This window comes from Rattus norvegicus, chromosome 8 (assembly GCF_036323735.1).
Source record: "Rattus norvegicus strain BN/NHsdMcwi chromosome 8, GRCr8, whole genome shotgun sequence".
Lineage (NCBI taxonomy): Eukaryota > Metazoa > Chordata > Mammalia > Rodentia > Muridae > Rattus > Rattus norvegicus.
In genome coordinates this window covers 86,199,827-86,227,023 of record NC_086026.1, presented here as the reverse complement: position 1 = coordinate 86,227,023, position 27,197 = coordinate 86,199,827, and the positions used below count along the sequence as shown (strand labels likewise).

The 27,197-nt window shown below is 40.3% G+C and overlaps 1 protein-coding gene across 1 annotated transcript in view; it reads left to right on the top strand.

Annotated features, from left to right (window-relative positions):
- The window catches only part of Fam83b (family with sequence similarity 83, member B), a 76,445-nt gene that overhangs the window by 17,199 nt on the left and 32,049 nt on the right, over nucleotides 1–27,197 (top strand). The window contains exon 2 of the mRNA NM_001108169.1: nucleotides 4,270–4,769. Coding sequence (NP_001101639.1) covers nucleotides 4,326–4,769 — 444 coding nt within the window. The 5' untranslated portion in view covers nucleotides 4,270–4,325. The remainder of the gene's footprint in view (nucleotides 1–4,269; nucleotides 4,770–27,197) is intronic.

Genomic DNA, 27,197 nt, shown 5'->3' with positions numbered 1-27,197 from the left:
AAGGAAAGGATTGGATGGAGAAATCCACGTTAGAACTGGGTGTTCCAAGGTCTCTCGTGCTCTGTACATAGCTGTGAGTCTCTGTGTTGCTACCCATGTGACCCAGCAGGAAGACAACTCTGATGACGGCAGAGTGGGTTTCCCAGAACCACCTGCTAAGTCTGTCTCTCTGACTTATTTTATAGTTTACATTTGAAATTTCTGTGTACTTATCATAAATGACATTTCAAATTTGATATTTAGAGGGTTTTTTTTTTTTTTTTTGATGCATGGGCTTTCCTAGAATGGATCATTTCTCTAGCAGTGAATCCCAGAAGTCAGTTCAGATTTTCTGTCACACTGAGACTTAATTTTTCTTAACTCATTATTTCCATGTGAAAAGAATTCATGCTTCATAGCCATTTTAATTATTATTAATAAAACACTCTTTAGGTCTATGCAAAGAGCTACACCTAATTACTTTTGTTTCTCTAATAACCCTTTCTAAATGTTCAGGGAAACTCTAAAGACAGGCATCCTAAATCTGTAACTAAGCATAGATAGTCTTTTGTTTCAATATGCATTTGGGAAGTGATACTACTTTGCTATTCTGTTAAAACCTTGTGGCTTTTCCCTTCCCTTGTAAACACTTCTTGTAATAAAGCAGTGTCATTAGAGCCTATCTGAGTGTAGCTATTTCTAAACAAGGGTATAGAGTATATTGTTGTCCTAAGTCTTGTTTGTAATATCCAAACTCAGTACAAGTGGCCTTTGCACTTTCCCACAGTGGCCTCTCACATGGCATTTCACATTGACTATTAAATTAATCCCTCATATTTCACTTTCCAGACCAGTTTATAGGGCACTTTTGTTCCTTTATGACTAGCCTTTCATGTAGCATCATATTGTTCTTGTGATCACTGTCTGTCCTTTTAACCTATAAGACCTCTCGGTGCAGCAATTAATTTTGCACAATTGTAAAATTTTCATGTGCATAATAAAAACCAGAAACAAATGATGCTTTTAAAGAACTTTATGCAGTTTAGCCTCCAAATGGGTAACAGTCACCTATCATCAAGTATTATAAAGAGTCAAAAGTTAAACTTTAAGAGTTAAGAAAAAGGTACTCTCAAATCTAGATTTTTTTTTAATTAGGAAGTCGTTTACTACCACTTTTTACAATTAAGTGATAGCTAAGACTTCTCATACCACCACCAGGCACTTCTTTCTTCATGGAGGGGTTATCCAATGAGGACTGAAACTCAACAAGCCTTAGGAAACCATAGTTTAAACATTCATTTATTGTGTCATGTGAAAACAAACTTTATTTCTTTAAGTGTCATTTACCAAAAAGAATGTTTTGAATATTGAAAAAACTTAGGAGTTAGTAGGGTGTCTTGTTCATCTTTTCGTTGCTCTCACAAAATATCTGAACTAGAGTAATTCATAAAGACATGTATTTCCCTCACATTTCTGAAGGACAGAGAGCTTGGTTGCCCATTAGGGCCTCAAGCCTTGTCAGCTCTGAGGAAGGGAACCTATGGAAGGGGGAGGGTGTAGAAGGAGCAGCTGTGAAAGGTGGCCTGCCTTACAGCAACCCATTCTCATGGTGAAGAATTCAATTAAGTAGGAATTAAATTTATCTCCCTCCCTACATCCCTTAGCATTGGCTCAGTCTCCACAGAAAGTTTGTTCTTCCTTTCTTTGTTTGTTTTTGTTTTGGGGACAGGGCCTCTCTGTAGCTCTGGTCCTGCTGGAATTCACTCTGTAGACCAGATAATGACCTCAAACTCAACCTCTACTGGGATAAAAGACATGCACCACCACAGACCTGATGTAACAAAGGCTACACTTGAGAGTATCTTGGGACCTAATTACCGCTGACAGGCCCATCTCTTAAAGGTCCTCACGAACCTTAGGGGTTAGCCCTTCAACACTTGAAACTTGGAGGGGGACCATATTCAAACCACAGCCTTGCATTCTGTACCCTGTAGCTCCTTATGGTGGGTGTCAATTGTAGGATGCATAGAGGGAGCCTTGATCTCTCTTCCCATTAGATGCTAGTAGCCTCCCTTCCTGCAAGTGGTTTCATTTAAAAAAACTCTTTTCTATATTGTTCCCTGGTGCAAGTCTCTGTTAAATGGTGAACCTGAATGAAAAATGATCCGAAAAATAAAAGCAGATACTTACCATAATTGAGAAATGTATTAACATTTGCAATGTGTTCCTGGACCATAGCAGTAGATCGAGCCAATGTTAATTAAGTTGTAAAAGAAACACACTTTCTATCTCTATGTATAACCCTCATTCTGATAGTTGAGCTGAGACAGCTCTTAGTTATACCCAAATAGAAAGAGCATCTGCACAGTGATCCATCATAATAGCATCTGATGCAGGAGACTGTCTTTTATAGAGCTCAGTTGCTGGCTGCATCACAAAGCAAGGACCTAGGGATAATTCCTGTGCGCTAGCCTTGAGTTAAGGCCTTACTCAAGCCAAAGGGTCTCCAGGAAGCAGAAAGAGGAATGTCTTGTTTCTATCCCTTAACTCTGCCCTGAAGCTGAAGGCTGACAGTTGTACCCAGGGCTTTGCACAAACCCCTGAGCTGCTCCCAGCAGCAGCTGCTTCTTTGAGACAAGTTCTCACTGTGCCGCCTCATTTGACTTTAGATTCATGATCTGCCTGCCTTCTCCTCTTGAGCTCTAGAAATACAGACCTACATGAGCACGGTAATATGTTTTGTTGTTATTGTTTACTCCGTGATGTGATTAACCTGTACACTTTCAAGCTAGTTCCTTTGAAGAATTCCGAACCTAGGTTTGGGGACAGGATCAGTCTAGTAAATTGACAAAGGGAAGCTTCTCTCCATCTCTTTGTCTCTCTGTCTTTCTTTGTCTCTCTCTGTCTCTGTCTCTCTGTTTGCCTGTCTCTGTCTGTCTCTCTTTTTCTCGCTCTCTGTCTCTTTGTCTCTCTCTGTCTATGTCTCTCTCTGAGTCTCTGTGTGTCTCTCTGCCTGCCTCTCTCTCTCTCTCTCCCTCTCCTCACAGTGAAAGCCTCAATAGATGATGAATCTTCTGATCTCTGCTCATCAGCAGACTCTATTGTCTCTCCCCTCACAAGGTCTCTGTGTGTGTGGCAGGGTGAATGTCTCATGAGTATTGTGAGGAATGGTAATGGTTTCCAGGCTTGCCCTGTCACAGATTGAATTTGAATTGGAGTGGGAGGAAGACTGAAAAAGATCAGTTAGGTGCAGAATGTTAAAGTAGGTCAGAACTGCTGACAAATCAGCTTTGTAGTTCTCGTAACCCAGGATGCAGCTGTGTTGTGAGCCCCAGGATGGGTGTCAGGACTTCAAATTACCTAGAGGCCCCCACTCTGGCTGATATGAAGCCCCATCTCTTTCAGTGAAGCAGGGGACCAGGATTCAGATGTGACGCCTCCAGCTACAGCAGGACTATTTTTAACCTTCTTTTGGCTGAATTGCAGAAGTCTCCTGATCTCCACACCAGGCTCAATCTTATCTGCTTAGCTCAGTCCCTTCCTCCCAAAAGAAACCAGTTTTCCCGCATACCAGAGTTTTCTTCCCTGAGTCCTCAATACCCTCTTCATTTCTGGTATGTTCCTTTGCCTCGTCTGGAATAAAAGTATCTTCTGTAGCAGGATGACAGAAGAAGGCCTCCAACTCATGGCTGCCGAAGCTCATTTATTGTGCACAGATCTCTATTGGTTTTATTCTTAAACCAGTGAATATGGCGTGATTAATTAATGAGTGTGAATACTTACTCATTTGTCGCCTTGTAATACACGGCTTATGGCTCTGTTTAGAGTAATGACTGTCTTTCTACCCACTTCCACTAAATAGTAAATTCTCCGAAGACATGACACTTTTTGCCTTTTATATTTTATCCAGCATATTAGCGTATTTGTATTTATGGGTAGCCAGGCCTTAATCCTACTACAGTACTATTTTAATGTCAAAAATAGAACTGGCTTGTAGGAGTTCGTGCCTCATCAAGCACACTCTGTCCCCAGATTTAAGTTAAGTAGATGTCCTGTATCACTGGAGAAGACGAGGCCATTATGTCACGCGGAGTCCTCATTTAACTGACTGTGATGGGTATTGAGTTGCAGCTCTATTAATGGCATCTTGGATATGATTTGCGTCAGCTTGCGTCCATAGGCACTTAAAGGGTGGCGAATGCAAATGCTGTCAAGGTGATACGTGGTATGTATCCTAGGAATCTGCACGCAGAGTTCTAACTGACTTTCATTTTCTTATTCCACACTCAGGTACCACTTGCCTCTGCACAGATGAACATTTGAAAGCGCCCCCAACACCAGCAAGCATGGAGACTTCATCAATGCTTTCCTCACTAAATGATGAGTGCAGGTCTGACAACTATGTCGAGCCGCACTACAAGGAGTGGTACCGTGTGGCAGTTGATACTCTAATTGAACATGGGCTAGAAGCCTACCAAGAGTTCCTTGTCAAGGAGCGAGTCTCAGACTTCCTGGCTGAGGAAGAAATTAATTATATTTTGAAAAATGTCCAGAAGATTGCACAAAATACAGAACATGGCTCTGATAGTTCCTGTGATGACGGCTCGTCTTCAGGGACTTACTGGCCCATGCAGTCGGACGTGGAGGCTCCAAATCTTGATTTGGGATGGCCGTGTGTGATGCCCGGACTCTTAGGGAGCACCCATATAGACCTCCTCTTTCATCCACCCCGGGCACATCTACTTACAATAAAGGAAACTGTTCGGAAGATGATCAAAGACGCAAGAAAGGTAACAGTGTAGCAATATCGAAATGAAAAATATGAAATGTGGGGCAGTGCAGTGTGGTGTATGCTGGACAAAGTTCCCAAGTTAAGATTTTCAGGGTGTGGCTCATGCCTGTTATTTTCAGAAAATGTATTTACAGACATATATAGGAAGCTCACACTTTTTAACTCTTTTAAGATTTGTGTGCGTGCGTGAGTGTGTATGTGTGTGTGTATTTGTGAATGCACACACATGTACACATGTATGCAAGTGCTCCTAGAGACCAGAGAAGGTGTCAGATGTCCTGGAGCTAGAGTTACAGGTTGCTGTGAGCCTCTCAGTGTGGATACTAGGATCTAAACTTGGCTCCTCTGGAAGAGCAGCCAGTATTCTTAAATATCCAGCTATCTGTTTAGACTCTACCGTACCTTATGTGTATCTGAGACAGTAACAATAGGTCTCTACTGAAGGATGTATTATGGGAAATTTCCTTCCCTCATAATAGTCCCAAAAAATCTTTTGCTCTTGGACATGAAGGGGCATGGACTGGAATAAGATGACTTTTGAATGTATCTTTGTTTGCTGTAGAACCGAAAACATATTCTTGCTCTCAGAATGGTTCATGCTATTATGATGTAAACTAGAGTTCTACTTAGCTTTTTTCTGAATTATATATTAATAATATAAAATCAACATTAGGACTAGTTTTTCTGGTGAAGTTCTAAAGAAGCCATTTTGGGGCCTTCGTACTCTTTATCAAGTTCTTATATTGCCTTTAAAATCTTACAAAACTTATTTTAAAGTCCAAATAAAACTGCAGAAATATCCTTTTAGTCAATGAAAATTATTCCGAGGCTTTTGTGTCTTTTATCTGTTTTTGGGGGGCGGTTGTTTGTTTGGTTTTTTTTTTTTTATTTTTGGTTTTTGTTGTTGTTGTTTATTTTAAATAAGATGATCACCATGGAAGATGTTTTCACGACTCTGACATTTCTCAAGTTTAAAATATCTGGGCCAGTCTGGGCATGGTGGTTCATGTGTGTAATTGCTGTACTCAAAGAGAGAGCCAGCAGGACCTTGAGGCCATCTTTGGGGCCATCTTTGTCTATATAGTGAACTCTGGGCCAGAAAAAGTTAGTAAAACACTACCTCAAGGTTTAAAAAAAATAGAAAAAAACTGGACAAGAGTATGATTTTTACTTATTAGATCCATCCTGTACAGTAGAGGAATTCAGGACAGAAACACGCAAATGTGCTCTCCTTGATTCTCCATGTCAACAGGTCACCACAGCGCGCATGAAAGATACAGTTTTATGAAGTGTAAAAAAAATAAGGACGTCAGAGTCCTTAGTGGCATTACCATTTACAAGACACAAACAAAGGAGACACCATCGTCTTAGGTTCCTGCTGGATGTAGGCTTTGTGAAAGAAAGGCAACCCCCCTCCCCTTTGAATTCAGATGACAGCACTTTTAGGGGTGCTGACTCTGTGAGCAACTTTATGTTGTCCATAGTGCTTATCTGACACTAGACATTACTAAATAAAACACCAGCTATCAAATGAGGGCATAGTAGTGGGCCAAGCTTTTAGCGAATGAATTAAACAGCCAGTCAAAATTATTGAACTGGTATATTTTAAAAGCAACTCTCTTGTGCTGGGAACCAAATGATAGTTATATTTTATAAATCAACTGACAATGTAAAAAGCAGAATAGCAAGTGCCACTTACCAATTTTTGCTAATTTCTATCAGGGGACATAATAGGTCACATTGTTAAAAGAAAACCCAACTGTATCACAGTAGTTATATATGCATCAATGGGCCTCCTCCAACCTATGAGGAACCATAAACATAATGCAGGTAGGAGCACAATTTTTTTTTTAGCTAGTCCCCCATCATAGAAAATTAGTTTATGACCTTTTAATATATTACTCTTCCTAATGTATGTTTAATGAACCTCTGAAATAATATCTCTATCTGGAAATACTACTTGAATTAGAGCTTCCAGAAGAAATAAAACTATATACTATAAAACAAGGTTATATTCTGCTTCTTGTCCATACACTCAAAATGACATAAATTAAAAGCGTATCATCATATTATATACATGCTAAGGAGAATTATTTGATCTTATAAATTGCATATACTGCAGTTGAGTGTAAGTCCCAGAAGACAATGTTTGTTATTTCAGGAAATCAAATATTCTTATCTCTCTTCAGATGTAATGACTGTCAAGGTTTAATTGGCCGCATGCCCTAAGGGCTACTACATCTGGGGTACTGTATCTCAGTTTCAGGGTCAAAGCAGATATCAGTCAGTTATAGCACTACATATACATTATTCCCAAATTCTAAATACTGAGGCAGGAGTGTTATTAGGTTGAGATCAGCCTGGGTTCTCTAGTGTCATTACTGTCTCAAAAGGCCAACTGTACAATGAGAAAGAAAACACTAGAGAAGCTGGCACATAGATTTTTAAATGAGACTTGCGGTCTTCACGCCCGCCATCTGTACCCAGAAAGTCAGGTCCCGTTCTTACCCTTTACCTCCACAGACCCCGCTCATCAGTGATGAACTTTATGATTTGGATTGTTTTCAGAGGATTAATTTTCTTTATTATTAGCTCAGTATATTGTCATAACACTGCGTTGGGATGACTGTTTATCATAATATTCTTGAATAAGATAGATTTTTTTTTTTTGTGAGCAGAAACAAATTTCCTGCTTCAGAGGTTCTCAGGAGAGTCTTCCGGTAATCACCCCTGTAAACTTTTATAAAAATACAATGCTAAATAAATAAGGCCAGGACAAGGACAAGAGAGACAGAGTGTGATCCCAAAATAAGTTAAATCCATGTTCAGAACTCTGCTAGCATCTAAGCTAAGGCAGTTAAGAAAGTAAGTGCTTTGTTATGCAAAACTCATACATTGAGGAAGAGTGTGAATCCTGCTGCTGCTGTGTCCAGACAGCTGAGGGCTTTACTGGACAACAAGTTCACCTGCCCATTCTTGGACAAAGAGATGACACTTCCACTATATCTTGTCTATCTTTATTCAAAATAAATGTGGTGTGTGTGTGTGTGTGTGTGTGTGTGAGAGAGAGAGAGAGAGAGAGAGAGAGAGAGAGAGAGAGATTTACACATACCTTTTACATTTATTTTTATGCTTGGAATTAAAGCCAGGGTCTCACATGCACAGAGCATATACCATCTACCTGTGAATTATTGGTCCCAGAAAGATCCCTGGTTTTATTCTACTTGTTATACAATCTATGAATCAAGTTGCTTTTATAACTAGAATGTTATTTTTTAGCATTTAATTATCTAGGCATTGAAATTTTTATACATATAATTTTTGCCAGTTACTCCTTAGAAGTTGTTTTATGATCCCTTTTATGTATTTGCTTATTTTCTTCTCTTCTGAATTTTCAGTTTGGAAAAGCCAACTGTAGCTACTGTCACATATAGTCTCTAAAGTAATTTATTTCAACTTCCTAAACTCCTTTCTACGTTGTTCAGTGCTGTTTGCATTTGAACTGACTTCATAAGCTCTGATAGTGTCTAGCATGACTTTTCCCAGGCAATTACTAACATCTCAAGAGACATTCCCAAGATTACATATGCATATATGCTAATTACTGTGAACTCCTCTTAGGCGACACTCCTACTGATTACTTTAAAAAGTTACCTATTTCCTAGTTATTCTTTGGTTCATATTCAGGGAGTTGTTCCGTCTGATCGCATTGGATCTAAGCGCGTTCAGAATTCTGTTTGCGCCTCTACTTTCTGCTGGGTCTTCATGCTCTCACAGTACAGCTTATTTTGTGAAATGGAAATCTGACTCCTCAGAGTATGGAATCGGGAAGGCCCGTGAGCAGAAGTATAGTTTGAATTAGGGTGGAGTCATTTCTGCAGCAGCACATCCCTGTCCTTCAGGTCCCTGCTCCACCCTGAGTAGTCAGTGTTCCTGGGAGTGTTTGTTTAACCTTGTTGGTTGTTAGGAATACAGAAGAATGGTGCCCGTCAGTGGGCCCCTGGAATGCCGAGGGGAAGGTGAGCGGATAGATGATGGCTACTTTTCCTGGGAGTCAGCTGGTTGTAGAAAACTAGCACTAAACCAGTATCTTCATTATTTTGTACAGGATGTAAAGCAAGATCCTTTTGGTGCATTTTTAAAGTCTCCGATCCCTTCCTAAACCACTTGACAGTTCTCACCAGGGCAAGCTTATTACAATGTATCACTCTCCTGTCTGAGTTACTGCCTGATGTGAGTGAGCGAGCGTCATTGTGTCACAGAGTCACTCCCAGGTGCATCATTGTGCAAACATGTCTGTCTAGCTAAGAGATACTTAAGTATTTGTCACCACCGTCATTACACTAGAATCATCTCTCTCCTAGTGACCTCAGCCTTTATAAAGAATTTCCTCTCTATCTCATCTCTGTTCCGACTCTCAGTGTGAATCCTTCCATTGAAACTGACTCAAAATTAGTCCCTTCCTGGAAGGATATTTTGCTTCATCAGATTTAATGACGTCATTGTTCAGTGGCATGCAATTGAGTATCTTTTCCTGGGATGAGATACATTCAATGGTAGGGCATTATATTTGAGAATATGTGTGAGAGAAAAAGAGGAAGGGGAGGAAGGGAGAGACTTGAAGAAACTGAGAAGGAAAGAGAGGAGAGGGGTATAGATAGAGTGAGGGATATTAAGGAAGGGAGAACAGAAGAGGAGAGTGGGGAGGGGAAGAGAAAGAGGGGACATTGTTACAATAGTGCTGAGGACATGCTGGGCATGTAGCTTTGTGGTCTGCAGAGCCCTTGATAGCTACCACAGTTTGGGGGTTCACTTTCTAACAATCAAAAGCCAGTGAGTTTTATATTGACCTCAGCCTTTTGACTACTGATTTGTGTACCTGGGATACTTTTTTTTTATGCTAATCCCCTGGTGCTTTACTGCAAGATTAGGTGGCTTGTACTGTTACCAGTCCTTCCTCTGCTTGCTTCCTTCCCAACCACTAAGCCTGAGAGTGTGCTACCTTAGTTACTTAAGGGAGGTTCCTCTTGGAGAACTTTGCCATGGGGTGGTTTTGTGATTCATAGACTGACAGCACAGATAGATGGGCAAAGGTTCCCATCAGCTTTTTAATGGCTCTAATTTTGAAAAAAATACATTTTTGGGGGAAAATGCACCATGGGATGGGACACAGGCATAGAATCTCGGGATTGCCTTAAATCCCAGATCAGTTTGCTTTTACTTTTACTTGATATTGCAAATATTTCTTCTTAGTTTTTTGTTTTGTTTTTTGATTATGTTGTGTGTTTGTTTTTGTTGCTTCTTTTGTCTTGTTTTTGTGACATGGAAATGACCACACTTCAGGGGATGCCTGTGTGAACTATCTCCTGACAGGATGTTTTATGCATTTAGAATGACATGTGGTGCCAAGCAGTCCTCTCCCCTGGACTTTCAAGCAGTCCTCTCCCCTGGACTTTCGTTGCGTTGTTCCAAACTGCAATTTTGCCAGAAGTCACCAGCTTAGGTTTTGCATTGGTGATTTGGCATTTACACTTTCAAAATAAGAACAACCGTTAGCCAACCTCAGTGTTCAGTAAGAACACTTTGCTTGAAATATAAGCTGGGATCATTTGAGATAGGAAGATTGCTGGTATGTTTGAAGATTATGTTCACCACATTTGACATAGTACAACATAATGGCTTACAAATGGTAATACTAAGAGGTTTAAACTGACAACATACTGATTCAACCTAAGAATAATTGAATAATGTGTGGAGATCTTTTTTTTTTTATGCTTATCATACGTGTAAAGATATTTACCTGGGCGGAAAGCTGTAAGGATTTGGAGAAAAACATAAGATTTCTCTGCATCGGAAATGAAACTGAACTCAGAAGTAGTTAAGCAGAAAACCTTCTTGACTAGATCTTCACAAATGTGTCTAAGGTTCTAGATGAAAAAGAACTGCTTTTAAAATAACTCTCTGAAAGCCGTATTCATGATGGACTCATGGTCCTTGTGTGGAAAATTTTGTAGTCAGTAGGGGTCCCTTGAAATCTAGGAGCTCTAGTTTTCCTGGTGGATCTGTGACAGAACTACATACCAAGATTCACACTCTTAGCTTATCCCGTTACTTACAAAATGTTTAGAATTCAGTTTATAAGGCAATGGAGTATATGATCAAGGCCTACCAAAATCAGTCTTTTGTCTAATAATTACTTAATTGCTTTTGGACTACAGATATGGCGCAGTGGTAGAACATCTGTTTAGCTCCACATCTGCAAAATGGCCTTCCTCCAAAATTATATGTTAACACAGTGGTGCTGTCTTATGCTTTATGGAAACAAAATTTGGAATATATATGAAAATAATTGTTGTATGAGACCCTTCACGCTGACTAAACATCAAAAATCACCAGTAATTTAATTTTGGTGTTTTATTAGACAAATTCTAAAAATCATCCTTGAACTTATTTTTCAATGCATTTTGGCTGAAAACTGGCAATTGGAATGCAGGTCAAGGGTGAAGTGCTTGCCAAGTGTACTTGAGACTCCGAATTCAACTAACACTAAAATAAAACTAACTTAAAAATAATTGGTTTTATAAGGATCTTTCACAGTTGTCTGTACAGATAATTAAAGGGAATCTTTTTCCTCCCTAATAATGCACTGTTATGAATACTCGTGGATTTTACCATTGAGCTGCTTGGGACTCACATGGATGTGAGTTCTCCGACCACAGAAGAGGTTTTAAAAACCATTTTGCCTTAGTGGGTTACTAAAATGCCCTGTTTTACAATATAAGCTAGAGAGACGATTCATGTGGAGACTACACTGAGATATACAGCCATTCTCCTAGATTTCAAGGGACCCCTACTGACTACAAAATTTAGTTCTCTATGTTCTTGCAACTCAGAAGAAAAATGCCTCTTGTTTTGTGATTGTTTGTATTTGCTCATTTTATTTTCTGCCGTAGACTAAAATAAAGCCAGACTCTAAGTTACCTCTTGATTTGTGTGATGTTTCTTCTGACGACCTTTCTATGGTAGTTCCTCAGAATGGTAAGCAGTAATTGTCCTTATGAAATAGTATCATGAAAATGCCGAGTTTTCACAGGCCTAAGTAACAACTACACTTCATTTATTCGTTTAACATTTGCTGTTTTTAAGACACAGTTTCTCTGTGTAGCTCTGGCTGACTTTGGACCTCACTCTGTAGGCCAGGCTGGCCTCGAACTTGGAGATCCCCCTGCCTTTGCCACCTGAGGGCTGGAATTAAAGGTGTGTGCCATCACTACAACCACTTCTTATAGGAACACATTTCTAGCAGCCTTACAAAATTAGGTGATTTCATTACGATGATAGACAGACAGGCAGGCAGGCAGGCAGACAGACAGGCAGACAGACAGACAGGACAAAGAGGAAGGAGCAGGTGGCGTTCCACCAGGTAATGAAAGAACACGGACAAAGAAGAGATAACATTACCCTGGTTCTAGGCGTTCCCCATTTAAAACGCTATAGATTTGATAAGCTAAAGACCTTTGTAGACTGAGGCTTTTTATCAAAGGTTAACTTTCAGGCTGGGTATGGTAGAGCATACGTGTAATGGTAAGTAGAGGCCAAATATTAGCCCCGTCTCTAGTGTGAGTTCCAGACCAGCAGAGGCGACACGACTAGACGCTATTGCCCAAAACCACAACAACAGCAACACAAATAACCTTGTCACGTTTCTCAGTGCTACAGAAGCATTGCTTTACTTTGTCTGCTGTCTTCTCAACGAGCCTGAGTGACGTAGGTGTGCAAGGGAGCGTTGCTGGGATGAGGAATGTGCTACGTGGCATTTGTATTGCCGGATTCGGATTCTCAGCTTCATCATTCAGTGTATGCTTGCTTCCATGTCAGTTACTACAGTCCTTTAAGTAGTCACTCTGAAAATTCTAGAAACACCTGAGCTTTTACCATCAGGCGTGGAGAGGACCTGTTCTGAAAATTCAAAGTAGAGAACTATGGTATAGCTATGCGTGATAGCACACATCTTTAATCTTAGTACTCAGGAGGCCAAGGCATGTCAGGAACTCAGAAACCAAGTAGTGGACATGGTGAGTACCAGGCCATCCGGCGCTATTAAGACCTTTATCTCAAACATAAAAAAATAAGTAAAACCATTCAAAAATAGGTAAGAAAGAAAATTACAATACATAATTTATGTGATAACATGCCATTAACATAGATATTGGCGAGCATATTATTCTATAAATGTATATATTTAAGATTCACTCTTTAATTATTTTTCAGAATACTTATATCCTATATGGAAAAACACTGAAGTTAAGAGCAAATGAGATAAGAAAGCCAGTTGCTTGGTTGAGATAGCGAACACTGCTAACCTGAGAAAATTTCTTCCTCATTAGATAAATATGCAAACGAAAAGTATCTGGGGCCCGCAAATGAGTGTATCTTAATGCTGCTTGTAGGTCTAAAAACAGTGCTAATTCATTAAGCACTACGCACATGCCCATACTGTGAGTGATATAAAACCTTCACCTCTGCCATGTCTTATTTCTGATGTTCCATAATAAAATATAATAACACAGTACAACTTCTGCACAGTGATGTGATGACGTAATAGTGCAGAGCATCCTGGGTACGAGGGATAAGAGGTTCCCCATTGTGTGGAAATCTTAAAATCGCTGGTAATAAGGCTGTTTAGAAGGCCGCTGGCTTTTTACTACAGCGCAGCCGTGGCAATTGAGAACAGCATTAGTGAGAAGGAGTTACTGTCCTCTCTGTCCCTCTAGCCACTGGTCTCTCTCTCACTCATCAGCATCCCCAGGATCAAGGACAGTTCTGAGATGAGAGTCTCAAGGCAGGATCCCTTTAAGAATGAGGAAAGTCTCCTAAGTGTGCATAAATGTTTGGGGCTAAACAGTCACTGGCCCTTTGATGTTAAGAAGCTGAGAATTCGGCTTCCTTATCTCTTTTCACAAGGCAGAACTTTCCTTTAAACCTTACTAATTTCCTACTAATAATCATTTTGATTTTTGCCTCTTGGGTTCGGAGTGCGGGGAATATCCTAAACAGGCAAATAAACGTGACAGGCAAAAGCATTACCGTTTGGCTAAATATCATTCCGATATTCACGACTGAAAAGTCCATAATGGAAATCATCCGCAGCACGGGAGTCACATTTCAGCTCTCAGAAACGCTAGCACAGTTGATAGTGAGAGCAAACAGGAAGCTTCTGTTTTTACAAATGGGCAGGGAGAGCTAGAGAGAGTCCAAGGGTCCAAGTTAGCCAGCTATCAGTAACCCTAAGCACTCTGGGAGGTAGCCAGGCTCCCAGTTCTCCATCACTGTGCTTTGACTCCATTGAGGCTCGGCATGCGTAAGCCTTAAGATTCAGAAAAGGAACCTTTGATCACTGAGCCCCAGTAGTAAACTACTGGATTTTTTTCACGTTTTATTATTAGTTTTAGATTCATTTCATTCCGTGTGTGTGAGTGTGTTGCTGGCATGCATGTATGTGCATCATCTGAATGCTTATGAACAAGCATGTGGGTGCCAGGAACAGAACACAGGTCCTTCGCAAGAACTAAACCCTCTCTCCAGCCCTGTCCTTGGGACTTTTACTGGCTATGGTATAGGCCTTTGCAAGATGGTGCCTAGGCATCATCTGGCTGCGGGATCTACCAGAACATTACAGTTTACAGCTTAGTAATTGTGCCAGTGGCTGCTTGCTGTTTGTATGGAAGCTTTCATGTGTTTGTTTGTAAGCTCTCTGTTTTTGTTTTGTTTTGTTCCTTGTTTTATTTTTGTGGTTTTGTGTGTGTGTGTGTGTGTGTGTGTGTGTGTGTGTGTGTGTGTGTGTGTGTGTGTTTGCTTAGCTGTTAGTGATTTGGCTCAGTTTTCTTACATGCCTGGAAATGTGTAATGCTTTTGGGAACGTATGCTATGGGAAACATGAGGGATTTGGGAATTTAGAGAGGGCTTGACAGTTAGTACAGATCACCCCACTGTGGATAAGGATTGGGTTTGATGATGTCATCAGATAGTGGTCTATACCTTTTCACTGATCCCATGTGAATGCAATCCTTCTGAACGCTCATTAAAAGTCTGGGTCGTGGTGGCGCACATCTGTTATTTCATCATTTGGGAAGCAGGAAGATTTCTGTGAGTTCAATGCTAGCCTGGTCTACAGAGCAACTTCCGGGACAGCCAGTTATGCACAGGGAAATCCTGTCTCTAAAAAAATACAATACAAAACAAAACAGTCTACGTGTTTGCCAGGGTCTCCCTTTCCTTAGGAAAACTGTGACTCTGTCTTAGTTTCCTGCTGTTTATCCAAAGCCTTTTCAGGTTTTTGCCTTCTCAGCAGATCCCTTAGATCTCCAGCTTGCTCTGTGCTTGCCTGGGATCTGGTACACACCCTAATTTCCTAGGCACTGACTTCAAGTGGATTCTTTCTTCTCTGTGGTCAGGACTCCTGAGCTCTCTTTACTTTGGTAATTCTGAACTGACACTTTGTTTATCCTCTGAGATTGAGGGATATCTCTTGACCACAATGACTGTTAGACCTCAGTGTTTGCCCTGGGAACCAGCAAATGGGAGTCCGACATAGCAGGTGAAACGGATGGAATCTGCCTCGTCTGGATCTTGGTCCCACAAGCCCTGGCTGCCAATTTTATTCATTTTAAAAGTTGTTTTTCTGCACAGATCATTTTACTATCGGACAGCTGGTCTGATACAGACCATTATAGCTTACACCACATGTGAACTTAAGAAAAACATTTCTATTTTTGGTGTTATTAATGGGTTTAAAATACAAAAGTAAAATATCACTAGGAAAGATTCACAAGACAATTGTTTAAATTTATGTTCGTACTAAAATATAGATATTTCTCATCTGGGGAGTCATGAAATTTACATTCATTATACTCCCATGTTGAATGTAGATGGGAACCATTCTGCCTTTTGTCTTCCTCCTTCTATCTTGTGTCTGTGTGTCTGTCCATCTGTCTATCCACCTGCCTGTCTGTCTGTTTCTCTTTCTTTCTTTTCCTTTAAGTTAGGGTCTTGCTGTATAGCCTTTGCTGGTCTGGAGCTTACTATGTGAACCGAGCTGGCCTCAAACTCACAGGGAATGCACGCTGCCTCTGCCTTCCCAGTGCTGCAATCAAAGGGGTAGGGCTGCCTCTACTTTTCTAACATTTTCTTAGTGCGAGGCACATCAGGAAACACTATTTCCAAGGTCGTCTTAATGAAACTCTGTGAATCAAAACTGCCTATGACGTGCCCCTGCAGTTAAAGTGCCAGTGTTTAAAAGGGACGTTTGAATTTCTGGTCCTTGCTTCTAGAGTCTTAGAGAGCCAATCGGGTCCTTGAAACACACTGCAAATGTTTGACTCTGAGAAGCTTTACAGGGTTTGTGCACTTCCGAATCTAACGATTTATATTCATTCATTCATTCATTCATTCATTCATTCATTCATTGAGTATGTATGTGTGTGTGTGGGTGTCTGTATATGCATCAGTTTTGTGCAGAAGACTGAGGAGGTCAGAAGAGGGTTCTGGGTCCCATGGAACCGGATACAGGTGGTCTTTAACTGCCGTGTGGTTGTTGGGAACCAATCAAACCAAACCAGGAGCAATAAGGGCATAAGCTCATATAACCACGGAGCCGTCTCCCCAGCCCCATGCTTCTGCATCTAAGGCTAAAGTATATTTTCAAGTAATGCTATAAAATTAAGGAACCGTGTAAGATTTAGTAATGAAGTGTCCTGACATATGCATACATTTCACATTTAATCTGTTCATGTTAGACATGATTATTAAAAAGTACACAATCCCATCATTTTTAAAAAGTGTGAAAATCAAAATTTATGTCCACAAGTGAAACAAAATACCAGAATCTTATAACATCTTATTCATATAGTCTTTTTAAGAAATATTTTTTCTTTTGGGAAATTTGTATAAAAATTGTCATATTAACTTTTGGACTACCTATGGATTAATTTTTTTCTATTCACTTATCACATTAAAATTTAAAACCTGTTCATTAAGAGCCGAGCACATGCTCCTCTTTCCAGTCACACTTTTAAGTATTTATTTCAGCTGCTAACCTCCTGCTTTTAAAACCTCTGCAGCTCATTCCCAGAATGGAATATTGCTTTGTCTGCTGCCTCCCAACTGTTTTGTAAAATAGACTAATTTTGATTTAGTCAGAAGAGTTTTAGGATTTAGCAACATGGTTTCACATAGAGCGCAAAGCCACAGGTTTCCCTGGGCTGAGTGTCACACTATGCATATAGGTCTCCAGAGTTTAAGTTTTTAGAGTGCTGTCAAGAAATGGAGGCTCTTAACAATGTAACGTTGCAGAAACTGGGAGCCAAGGAGAGCACTCATCAGTGGCAGGTGTCCTCAGGCAATCGTTAAAATGTGGGGCCCCGGCTCTTCCGGTTTGTGAGGGTCAGGCTTGGAGACTTCTTTCCGGTGAGTAGAGCAGGGCACAAATGAGGGAGGCTTGGAGTACAAGGCATTATGATCCAGTTCACTCCTGCATTGCACTCTGGACGGATCCAGCAGCTACCTCGTGGTGTCACTGAGCAGCTCGTGCAGTGCTCCGTAGAACATGGAGCTGCGGTCACGTATCAGCTGCCGCGAGAATCATCTCATATCGGAAACAAAGTTTTCCTTCCCAGCAACTTCAGATGACTACGTCCTGGAGCCAACAGAGACTCTGAGCGAGCGCCTACCAGGTCTGCCCTCAGAGTCTTCATCCACCGGCACGATGAGATGACGATGCTAATGTTTTAAGTTTTATAGATAATTTGTCTTGCAATAAGAGATAGCAGATAAGGTACGTCTTCCAAGAAGTCTTGTCTTTCGTGGTGAGGTGATAAAATCCTGAGAATTCATGACTTTAATTACTTATTTTTATTATAGCCATAGTCTATTCATACTGTAGTAATTTTAACATAATTCATAATATGCTATATTAATATAACGACTTTACAACTGTAAGCTACCTAGTAAACCATGTAAATAACAGCATTTTAAAAGATGAGCAAAATTTTAGTTATCAGTTTCTTATTTTAATACCTTATATTTTAAAGTACTTGATGCTATAAAAGTTTATCATCATATCACAGCTAAACGCCATATATCTCATTCTCATAGATAAGACTATAAGTAGATATGTTATAGTATTACTAGTCCTTTCATATATGTGTTGTGTAGAGCCGGATTTTTCAATTAAACTTAAAGTCACAGAAATCACATTCCTCCTCTGGTATTCCACACAGCACAGTGTTTTCTGTCCCACTTTGTCACTTGTAGTCATCTCTAGAGACTTAAGTTTTAAATAGTGGAGAATCGTTCAGGACTTGTATTCAGCAGTGTGAATGTTACTTCAGTCGTGTATTAACTTGAGCCATGTAAATGTTGTATGTGGCATGACCAGCTGACTTACATGGCTTCCCAACTGTTCAATATCTGACATAGGAATAAAAATGTCATGAATTTGGAAGTGTAACCCTGACGTTTCTGGACCATGATCATCTGTTGATTTATGTAAAGTGACAACCCCACAGGTAAATTAGGGGAAGAAAATCAACTTCGTATAATTTTAACATATGTGTGTGCTGTCTGCCAAGAAGAATTTGCTCACACATGCCATGCTAGATGGAAAACTATAATCTGTTCTGTTCAGGTGTCATCTTTGAGAGGATTCACTTGAAATGATTTTAATTAAGAACCTAAGAAATAGAACTCTATGGGGGTTTGTTCTCAGCCATCTGGTGTTTAGTTTAATACCTTTGTGGTTTATTTTGCTGGAGTAGACTATGAAGCCTGTTCCTTAGGTGTTTTTATTTAATAAGTGGCTCAGGAAAGAGTAGCAAGTCCCTAGAAATCAGGATTAAAGTAAAAAATGATTTGTTTGGCCAGGATGTATTAGAAATGAGCAGATGCGAACTTGTTATGGTGCCTTTTAAAAGGAACTTCTTGCTCATACACATGAGTGAAACACCAATTCTAGGTAAGTTTACCTGATTATCTGTCTTAGGTCCACCCCCTACCTTCATTATATATCGGGGATGGTACTGTGAGCCTCAGTGAACATTTAAGTTCAAATATCAAATTGCTGTGGGACAGAAGTGTTATGCAAAAATAGAAGCTAACTCTCTGATTCCATAGGTTTAAATCAGCTATGGCTGCTGCCTTTAAAAATGTGCTTCGCTGTGTAGACCGTGACAGAGACGGGAAGTGAGGAAACACAAATGTCATCTGTGCTGGAAAGTTTTATGTCAACTTAAAACATCTACGTTCATCTAAGAGGAGAGAACCTCTACTGAATCAGCCTCAAACCTTATGCTTCCTTGAGATCAGGCTGTAGGCAAGCTTGTAGGGCATTTTCTTAAACAGGGATTGATAAGGGAGGGCCCAGTCCATTGTGGGAGGTGCCACTGTGGGCTGGTAGTCCTGGAGTCTATAAGAAAGCAGACTGAGCAAGTTATGAGGAGCAAGCCAGTAAGCAGCACTCCATGGCCTCTGCATCAGCTCCTGCCTCCAGATTTCTGCCATGTTTGAGCTCCTAACTTGACTTCCTTCAGTGATGACATGATAGGGAAGTGTAAGCCAAATAAACCCTTTCCTCCCCAAGTTGCTTTGTGGTCATGTTGATGGAACACCACCTTGGATATCACGATTAGCAATGTAAATCCTGATGAAGACAACATCCAAAGCTTCCTTAATGAGAGGAAGATTATAAAGAAATATTGCATAAATTATTACTCTTCAGCATATGGTGGAGTGAGGATGATTAAGCTGGAATAGTTGTGAACTGGGGACTGCAGAGTGATACGTCCATGATACTTTAAGTTTTCTCCATTCTTAGAAAGGTCCCATTATTCTCCTCCTTCTCTTTTGAGACTCATACATTCACGTTTATGTCTGCTTCTTCATATCCTTGGCTGGCTGTGTCAGTTTGTATTCTACTGTAATCTGTAGAAGTAGTGCGTGCTCGTGTGCTCAACACACTTGTTCCTTTGGGAAGTGTACAGCTACTCATTCTAAGAATAATCATCCAATGGTCGTGTTAAAAACTTCTGGTACTTCTGGTGTGTGTGTGTGTGTGTGTGTGTGTGTGTGTGTGTCTGTGTGTGTCTGTGTGTGTGTCTGTGTGTGTGTATGTGTGTGTTTGTGTGTGTGTTTGTGTGTGTGTCTGTGCATCTGTGTGTCTGTGTGTGTGTCTGTGTGTGTGTCTGTGTGTGTCTGTGTGTGTGTTTGTGTGTGTGTCTGTGCATCTGTGTGTCTGTGTGTGTATGTGTGTGTGTGTATGTGTGTGTTTGTGTGTCTGTGTGTGTCTGTGTGTGTGTATGTGTGTGTTTGTGCGTGTGTGTCTGTGTGTGTGTCTGTGCGTCTGTGTGTCTGTGTGTGTATGTGTCTGTGTGTGTTTGTGTGTGTCTGTGTGTGTTTGTGTGTGTCTTTGTGTATGTGTGTGTATGTGTGTGTGTGTCTGTGTTTGTATATGTGTCTGTGTGTGCATCTGTGTGTGTATATGTGTCTGTGTGTGTTTGTGTGTCTGTGTGTATGTGTGTGTGTGCGTCTGTGTGTGTGCATATGTGTCTGTGTGTGCGTGTGTATGTGTGTCTGTGTGTGTGCGTCTGTGTGTGTGTCTGTGTGTGTGCGTCTGTGTATGTGTGTGTGTCTGTGTGTGTGTATGTGTCTCTGTGTGTGTGTGTGTGTGTGTCTGTGTGTGTGTATGTGTGTATGTGTGTGTCTGTGTATGTTATGGATAATGGCTATTTCACTGAGGAAGGCCCAAGAATATATTGTCCGTCTCAAACATCTTACAACTGTCATTTTTGTAGTTCATTTACATGACTTCTGTTTGGTAGTTTCTAGATGTAGAACAGTACACAGTTACAAGCATTTTCCATTAAAGCTGACAGGATGAAAATGGAAAAATATTTTGTTACTTGAAGTCACATTTTTATTGCTGTCAGGAAAACTCACTAGGTTTGAGATTACACATGTCAGTCAAAGTCCTGGGAACTTGTTCAATACAAATCAATTTGCTGATTGAAAATAACTGAGCATCACAGCACTTCTAGGTTTTAGAGGTCAAAATAAGATAGCGGGAATTCAAAAGAGTGTGAAACCCATTTGACACAATGCTGACTATATTTTCCTGGAAGCCACTGTAGTTCATTACTGGGATCCTTTGTGTTGGTGTTATTATCACTGCCGCATCCTCTAAGTTATTTTACCTGAGACCCTTTAGGGAAATTGCTAATATCCAGCAGAGCTGGGACACTTTTCTGGCTGATTTTCTATTAGACTAGTATTGCTGTATCCAACGGCTTAACCTAATAGGGGAAAAACAAACACACAATATGATGTGCATGTGTAACCACACACATGCTATCTGAGTGGTGAATTCACAGATGGAGCACCTCCTTGGATATCACGATTAGTTACAGGTAGTCATAATCTCCTTGCTGATAACGAACATCTTCGCTTCTGTGGTTGTATGTTCTGGTATTTTAAATGTTACAAGCAAGGAAGCCAATAAATGAGATTAAGATTTCTACCATCCACTTATATGTTATTTTCTTCTCTAGAAACGGAGAGTGGGAACAGAGAACTCAAAAGAGTTTCTCAGAGTTTGACAGAAAGCCTGAAAACTGCTGGTGTCTGAGGGAAGACAAATAAGTAAACACCTGATTGTGTGTTTCCCTTTCGGGTGGAGTGTCTAACCTTTGGCAGATTTATTGTATGGGATTTCTTATCCTCTCTGTATTTGTCCCCCCGCCCCCAGAATAAGATACTATACCATTGAAAAAGAAATATAGGGTTGGGGATTTAGCTCAGCGGTAGAGCGCTTGCCTAGCAAGCACAAGGCCCTGGGTTCGGTCCCCAGCTCCGAAAAAAAGAAAAAGAAAAAGAAATATAAAAACTCAAAAATATCTAGAAGAAACAGTCCACATGCCAACCTCCTAAGTGCAGGTAGAGATTAGACAAGCATGAAATAGACAGATACAGCTCCATAACTACTTTGTAACCAGCAGCATTAGTAATAAAAGCAAAAAGTTATTAATTAAAAATGCACTGGAGTCAAAGAAAAGACACAAATAAAAAAAGACAGTTTCTAAATTATCATCACATACTTTTAACCTGCATTATCAGGTTAAAGATTTCAAAGACTATGAGAGTTGCTTTTGTTTGGTTATCTATAAATAACACTTGTCTATTTTACCTCCTCTGCTTAGGTTAGTGTTTCTTTTAAAGGCTGATAATATATTTCTCCCTTTTCTTCAGACAGTTTAGTGAATTTAAATAGGTACAATATATAGCTATACCTCTATATATTTAGCTAACTTAAATATATATTTATATTTACCATAGATTTATCTGTGTCCCCCTTGTACAGGAGACATTTGACATCCTTGATCCTGCCTGCATTACTGCTTTCTTGTGTTCTTCTCTTTCCAAGGTTTCTCTAGCTCAAACTGGATTCTCTGTGAGTCCTAGGGCAGTATATCAACAACTTCAACCCTAGAGAGTTATCACTACCTCTGATTATGTGCAAAATACCACTGGCCACTCCCTATGCTTCAGGGGAGTCAGAACCGGACAAAGCTGGTCTTCATAGCCAATTATCATGCACTGAGAATTCTGACTGGCCAGAAAGAATGAAGCACTGTCCACATCTCTGTTCAAGTCCAGTTCCTTCTATACATTCACACTGGAATGTTCCACGGACCCTAAACTTAACACATCTTCAACTGAGCTACTAACCTCTACCTCCTAACTAGAGATTGAATTTGTTTTCTCAGTAGGGTAATGTTATTACTATCTAACTACACATTCAAATTACTAACCATGAAGTCATTTGTTTAATGTTTTTTCTCTCTCCTTTATCTTCCCATAACCTCATGCAAAATTTTCTCAGAAGTAATTAATTCTATCACTCATGTACATCTAATTGGTTCTGTGTTCACAGCTCCTATCGGTGAAGTTAGATCCTGGACCCCAGTACTCCTAAAAAAAAGTAGGCTCATCTCACTGTCCTCAGGATACCACTTAAAAAACAAGTCTGGCAAAAATCAGAGAAGGGCGATTTATTTTATGTGGCCACACTAGGGCGAGGAATGAATATAGATGTTATTCTTTATCGATGTATACTGTTGCTCCTTGCTTGTTTTATTTCTTTCACAGTCCAGAAATTCTCAGGTGATTTTTGATAAGCCCTTGCTGTCAGGAAGTGCTCAAGGTGGGTGTCATGTTTTGAGCTTTATGACATATAAGCACAAAGTATAAGGACTTTTCACCCATTATCAAGTGGGTTCCCCTGTCTAGTACCACCAGCAGCACACAGAACCCCTGAGAAACATATTCTTGGACGCAGTCTTGGACTACCACACACCTTCAAAATCTAAAACCCTGTGGAGGATCACCAAGGCTGGCATCAGAGATCGGTATCTCAAATTCTTGAGAATCAAATGACATTAATTCAAAGTATTGTCCCCAACCAGTGGAGCTGACACCACCCAAAAACTTGTTAGAAACATGTAGCCTAGGCCGGCCCTGAACTTACTATGTAACCAACAATAGTTGTGAACTTTTTGTACTTCTCCCTCTTGAGTGCTGTGATTTTTTTTTTTTTTTTACCAGCTAGCTAGTGTTTATACAGGATTTTCACGAAATTTGGGACCAGTTGTGAGTCCCACTATAGCTGCACAGCAGGATCACGCTCCAAGCTTTTGAAATTGCTACTGCCTGTCCTCACCCTGACCATGAACAAGACTTCCAGGGGCCTCTTAGAGAGCTCTCAAAAGAATCCACTGTGGGACTCAGAGTTCGAACCAAGGGTCTCTTGCTACTGAACTTCAGTAAGGAAGTGTTTGAGGGAAGGGGTAACTGAGAGCCAGGATCATATGACACAAGAGTTCACTGGGGTGATCTGTATAGCCCTCCTGCAAGCAGCAGAATTGGTCAAGGATAGGAGACAGACTGTCACATGTCTATACAATCTAACATAGGAAACTCCAGCCATGGCTTGTAGTTGGCCATCTTCTTTCTGTACCCACTAATGGTAGAAGGAGCCAATGAACTGCCTGGTGCTAAAAATTCAAATTAGGAATGTACAGAATTATTACATTCATAATTTCATAGGCACCATTCTAATTGCAAAGGGAATACAAGATTGTTAACTCTGAACTCAAATCTGAGAGGTCATAGCCCAGGAAAGCTGATTCAGGTTGCCCCAAATGCAGTGTTCCAAAGTGGTTACAGTTTTGTTAGCTTTGTATCTTAATAGAACTAAGAAAGCCATAAACTAAAGTATTTAAAAGTGCATTAAAGAGTCAGATAGGCAAATGATAGCAGTGCAGAAAAGCTCCGATGTAGGCCTCAGGTATTAGCTGAATGTAATTTTAACTTTTGGATGACAGATGCTAGGGATCTGTCCGTACAGTCCAAAAAGAATTGTAGCCAATAATAGTGAGAGTTTTATGTCAGATACAAGAGGTGGACGACAAATGGGTATTCACTGAGCTAAATATGGCACAACAGAACAGTTGTTGCTCACTGGCTATGGACTTGTAACATTCTAGGTCTCCATAGTTGTAGAACTTCTAACTAGGCAACCAATCTTCTAAGACCTTTAACACAAAGCTTTTTACAATATGTATGAAGACATGAATGTAAATTACTGTTATAGTACGTCTACATTTATTGATGGGACTTTCCTTCAGTTATCTTTGTACACAAAGCACACAAGCGAGCAAGCGAGATGGCTTAATGATTAACAGCACGTGTTTCTTTCTCACGGGGTCAAGGTTTGGGTCCCATCCCCCACATCAAGTTTCTCACAACCACCTGTAACTCCTGCTCCAAAGGATCTAATGTCTCTGCCTCTCTGGGCACCTGCATGCATGTGATAAACAAACTCATGCAGGCATGCACATACACACATGCCGAAAAATGAATAAATCATTCTTTAAAAAGATTCTTGGAAACAAGAGCAAAGAGCCAATCTGGGTTTAGGCCAATGCCTTTCAGTGGAACGGAATGATGAAGGAAGGAGGGCGCCTTCCCAGCTTCATCTGACCCCAGCACATGACATGGGGGTCTCTGGGGATCTCTGTCAAACTGCTTCATCTCTTTGGACTCAGCGGGAAGACCAGTTGTAGTGTGGGCTTTGCTTGATGGGACTGTGCTCTTCCTCAAGATTACAGAGAGAGAGAGAGAGAGAGAGAGAGAGAGAGAGAGAGAGAGAGACAGAGAGAGACAGAGAGAGACAGAGAGACAGAGACAGAGACAGAGACAGAGAGACAGACAGAGAGATAGGGAGTGGGAGAAGGAGTATTATTGAAGGACAGTCATTAGTGTATCATTTATTTTATATCTATCAAGTATAAAATTACTGTTATGTTCACATACTTTCAGTGAATATTCCATCTTTGCTGTTAATTGTTGGTGACCAATGAGTTCGAAAGCTTTGCTACAGCTTCAAGAATGTCAGTGACGGAACGGGGGGAATGCATGCTTTCACACACACACACACACACACACACACACACACACACACAGCATATGCACATGTATGCATGTGCACACATGCATGAGCATCCAATTGCTATCGCCTGCCTTAGAGAGACCTAATAGACTCTTCAGAGACTCCATAGCACACAGCCGACGATGAGGTAATTGGAATATCTCCTTAAACAGGGAAGTGATGGATGCCTGCACAGATGGATGTGGTAGGCATTTCCTGCTTCCTACCGTGTGCTGCCAGTAAGAAAGGTTGGAGTATGTGATTGCTGAACTTCAAGAACCGTAACAAGAGCGTATGTAGCTAATAAGTACTTGCTGACATGGTAGGCTCAATATTGAATGCAACTACAGTTGTGTATTTGGACATTAAAAGGCAGCCATAGGTCAAAGTTTACATTTTTTCAATAGAACAAAACCATTCTTCGACACTGGAAAACTTTATTGACTTCATGGCCACCTTAGCTATTCTCCACCTATGGAGAAGAACAGGGCGTCTATCTACCCAGCCCAACTAGGGCTCTTGATTAATTTGAAAAGACCCTGAGGCTAAAGATAGGAGATATTTCAAAGTAGACTTTTATTGGCCCTAGTTTCAGCCTATCAACCTTGAATCCTGTTACCCACTCTCGGAATTCATTCTCCATGTGTGTGGCTACACTAGAACATCACTACCAGAGGGAACTCTAGTAAACACATGTGTTCATGTAAAATGTCAGTAAGTAAAATATCTAACTTAGCAACAGTATTCGTGTTTACAAATCTGCCTGTTATCTCCTTTTCAAAAGCTTGTCGTCAGTTATAATATGGCAGATAGAATTCAGTCTTATTCCCCATCATGTTAAAAAATTTTCTAATATGTAAACAATATGTAAATCAGTCAAATGTTGACAGAATCAAGCATTCTTAAGAGGTTGCGGTGACTCAGCAGTGTGGGATTCAGAAATGTTACGGAAAGGAATATGGGGGTTCTTCTTGAAGACAGCCTTGCTTTCTCTACTCATTCCTGTAAAACTGGAACAGAAAAGAAAACAAAAACAGCTCCTAACTGGCAGTGTGCCACAGAGATTCTAAGCCCTTCCTTGGCATGACCTGGAAGACAGTTGCATATTGAGCACGTAGGTGGTTTTTATTAGCCAGGTATATAGAGAAGTAATGAAGCTGAGTTTGTACTTTGAAAGATTGATATGCAACGGCAGGGATATTGTTTTATGACTAGTATATAACTTAAAGATTACAATTCTTTCCTTTAGCTTTGCTTTTCCTGAGCTGATTCTCTTCCCATCCCGGAATCTATTTACAGATAAAACCTTCTTTTGATTTTTATTCAGTTTGATTTTTTTTATGTATCTGAATCACTTTCAGAAGTAGCTTTTAATTTAACCACTAGAAAAGGAGTTGGATTTAAGAGCTTAGATGTATTACCTTTACCTCAGTGTTTTGTTTCCGATCAATGTCATGAGATTGACTCGAGAGACGTTGCTCATCTGAATACATCACCACAGACTGTCCAGATGCCATTTCAGTCTTCACCTCTGCTTTCACTAGAGTAAGTCTAACAGTTCTGCTCAGCTCCTTTTCTTCCTGGAAGGGTTCAGGTCCTTCCTTTGCTAATTTAAATTTAATGTTTTGAGAGTTTCTTATATAAATACTCTATTTGCATAACTTCTAACCTTTCATGACCCCAGCTCCTCCTGTGCCTTCCTACTCCTTGTCATTGTCATAAGTTCTTCTTCAACTATTGCTTATATCCATACCACATACAGCAATCTTGATAGATAGATAGATAGATAGATAGATAGATAGATAGATAGATAGATAGATAGATGATAGACAGATAGACAAACAGACAGACAGGCAGACAGTCGCTCATTTATACAAGAGTTTAGCACAG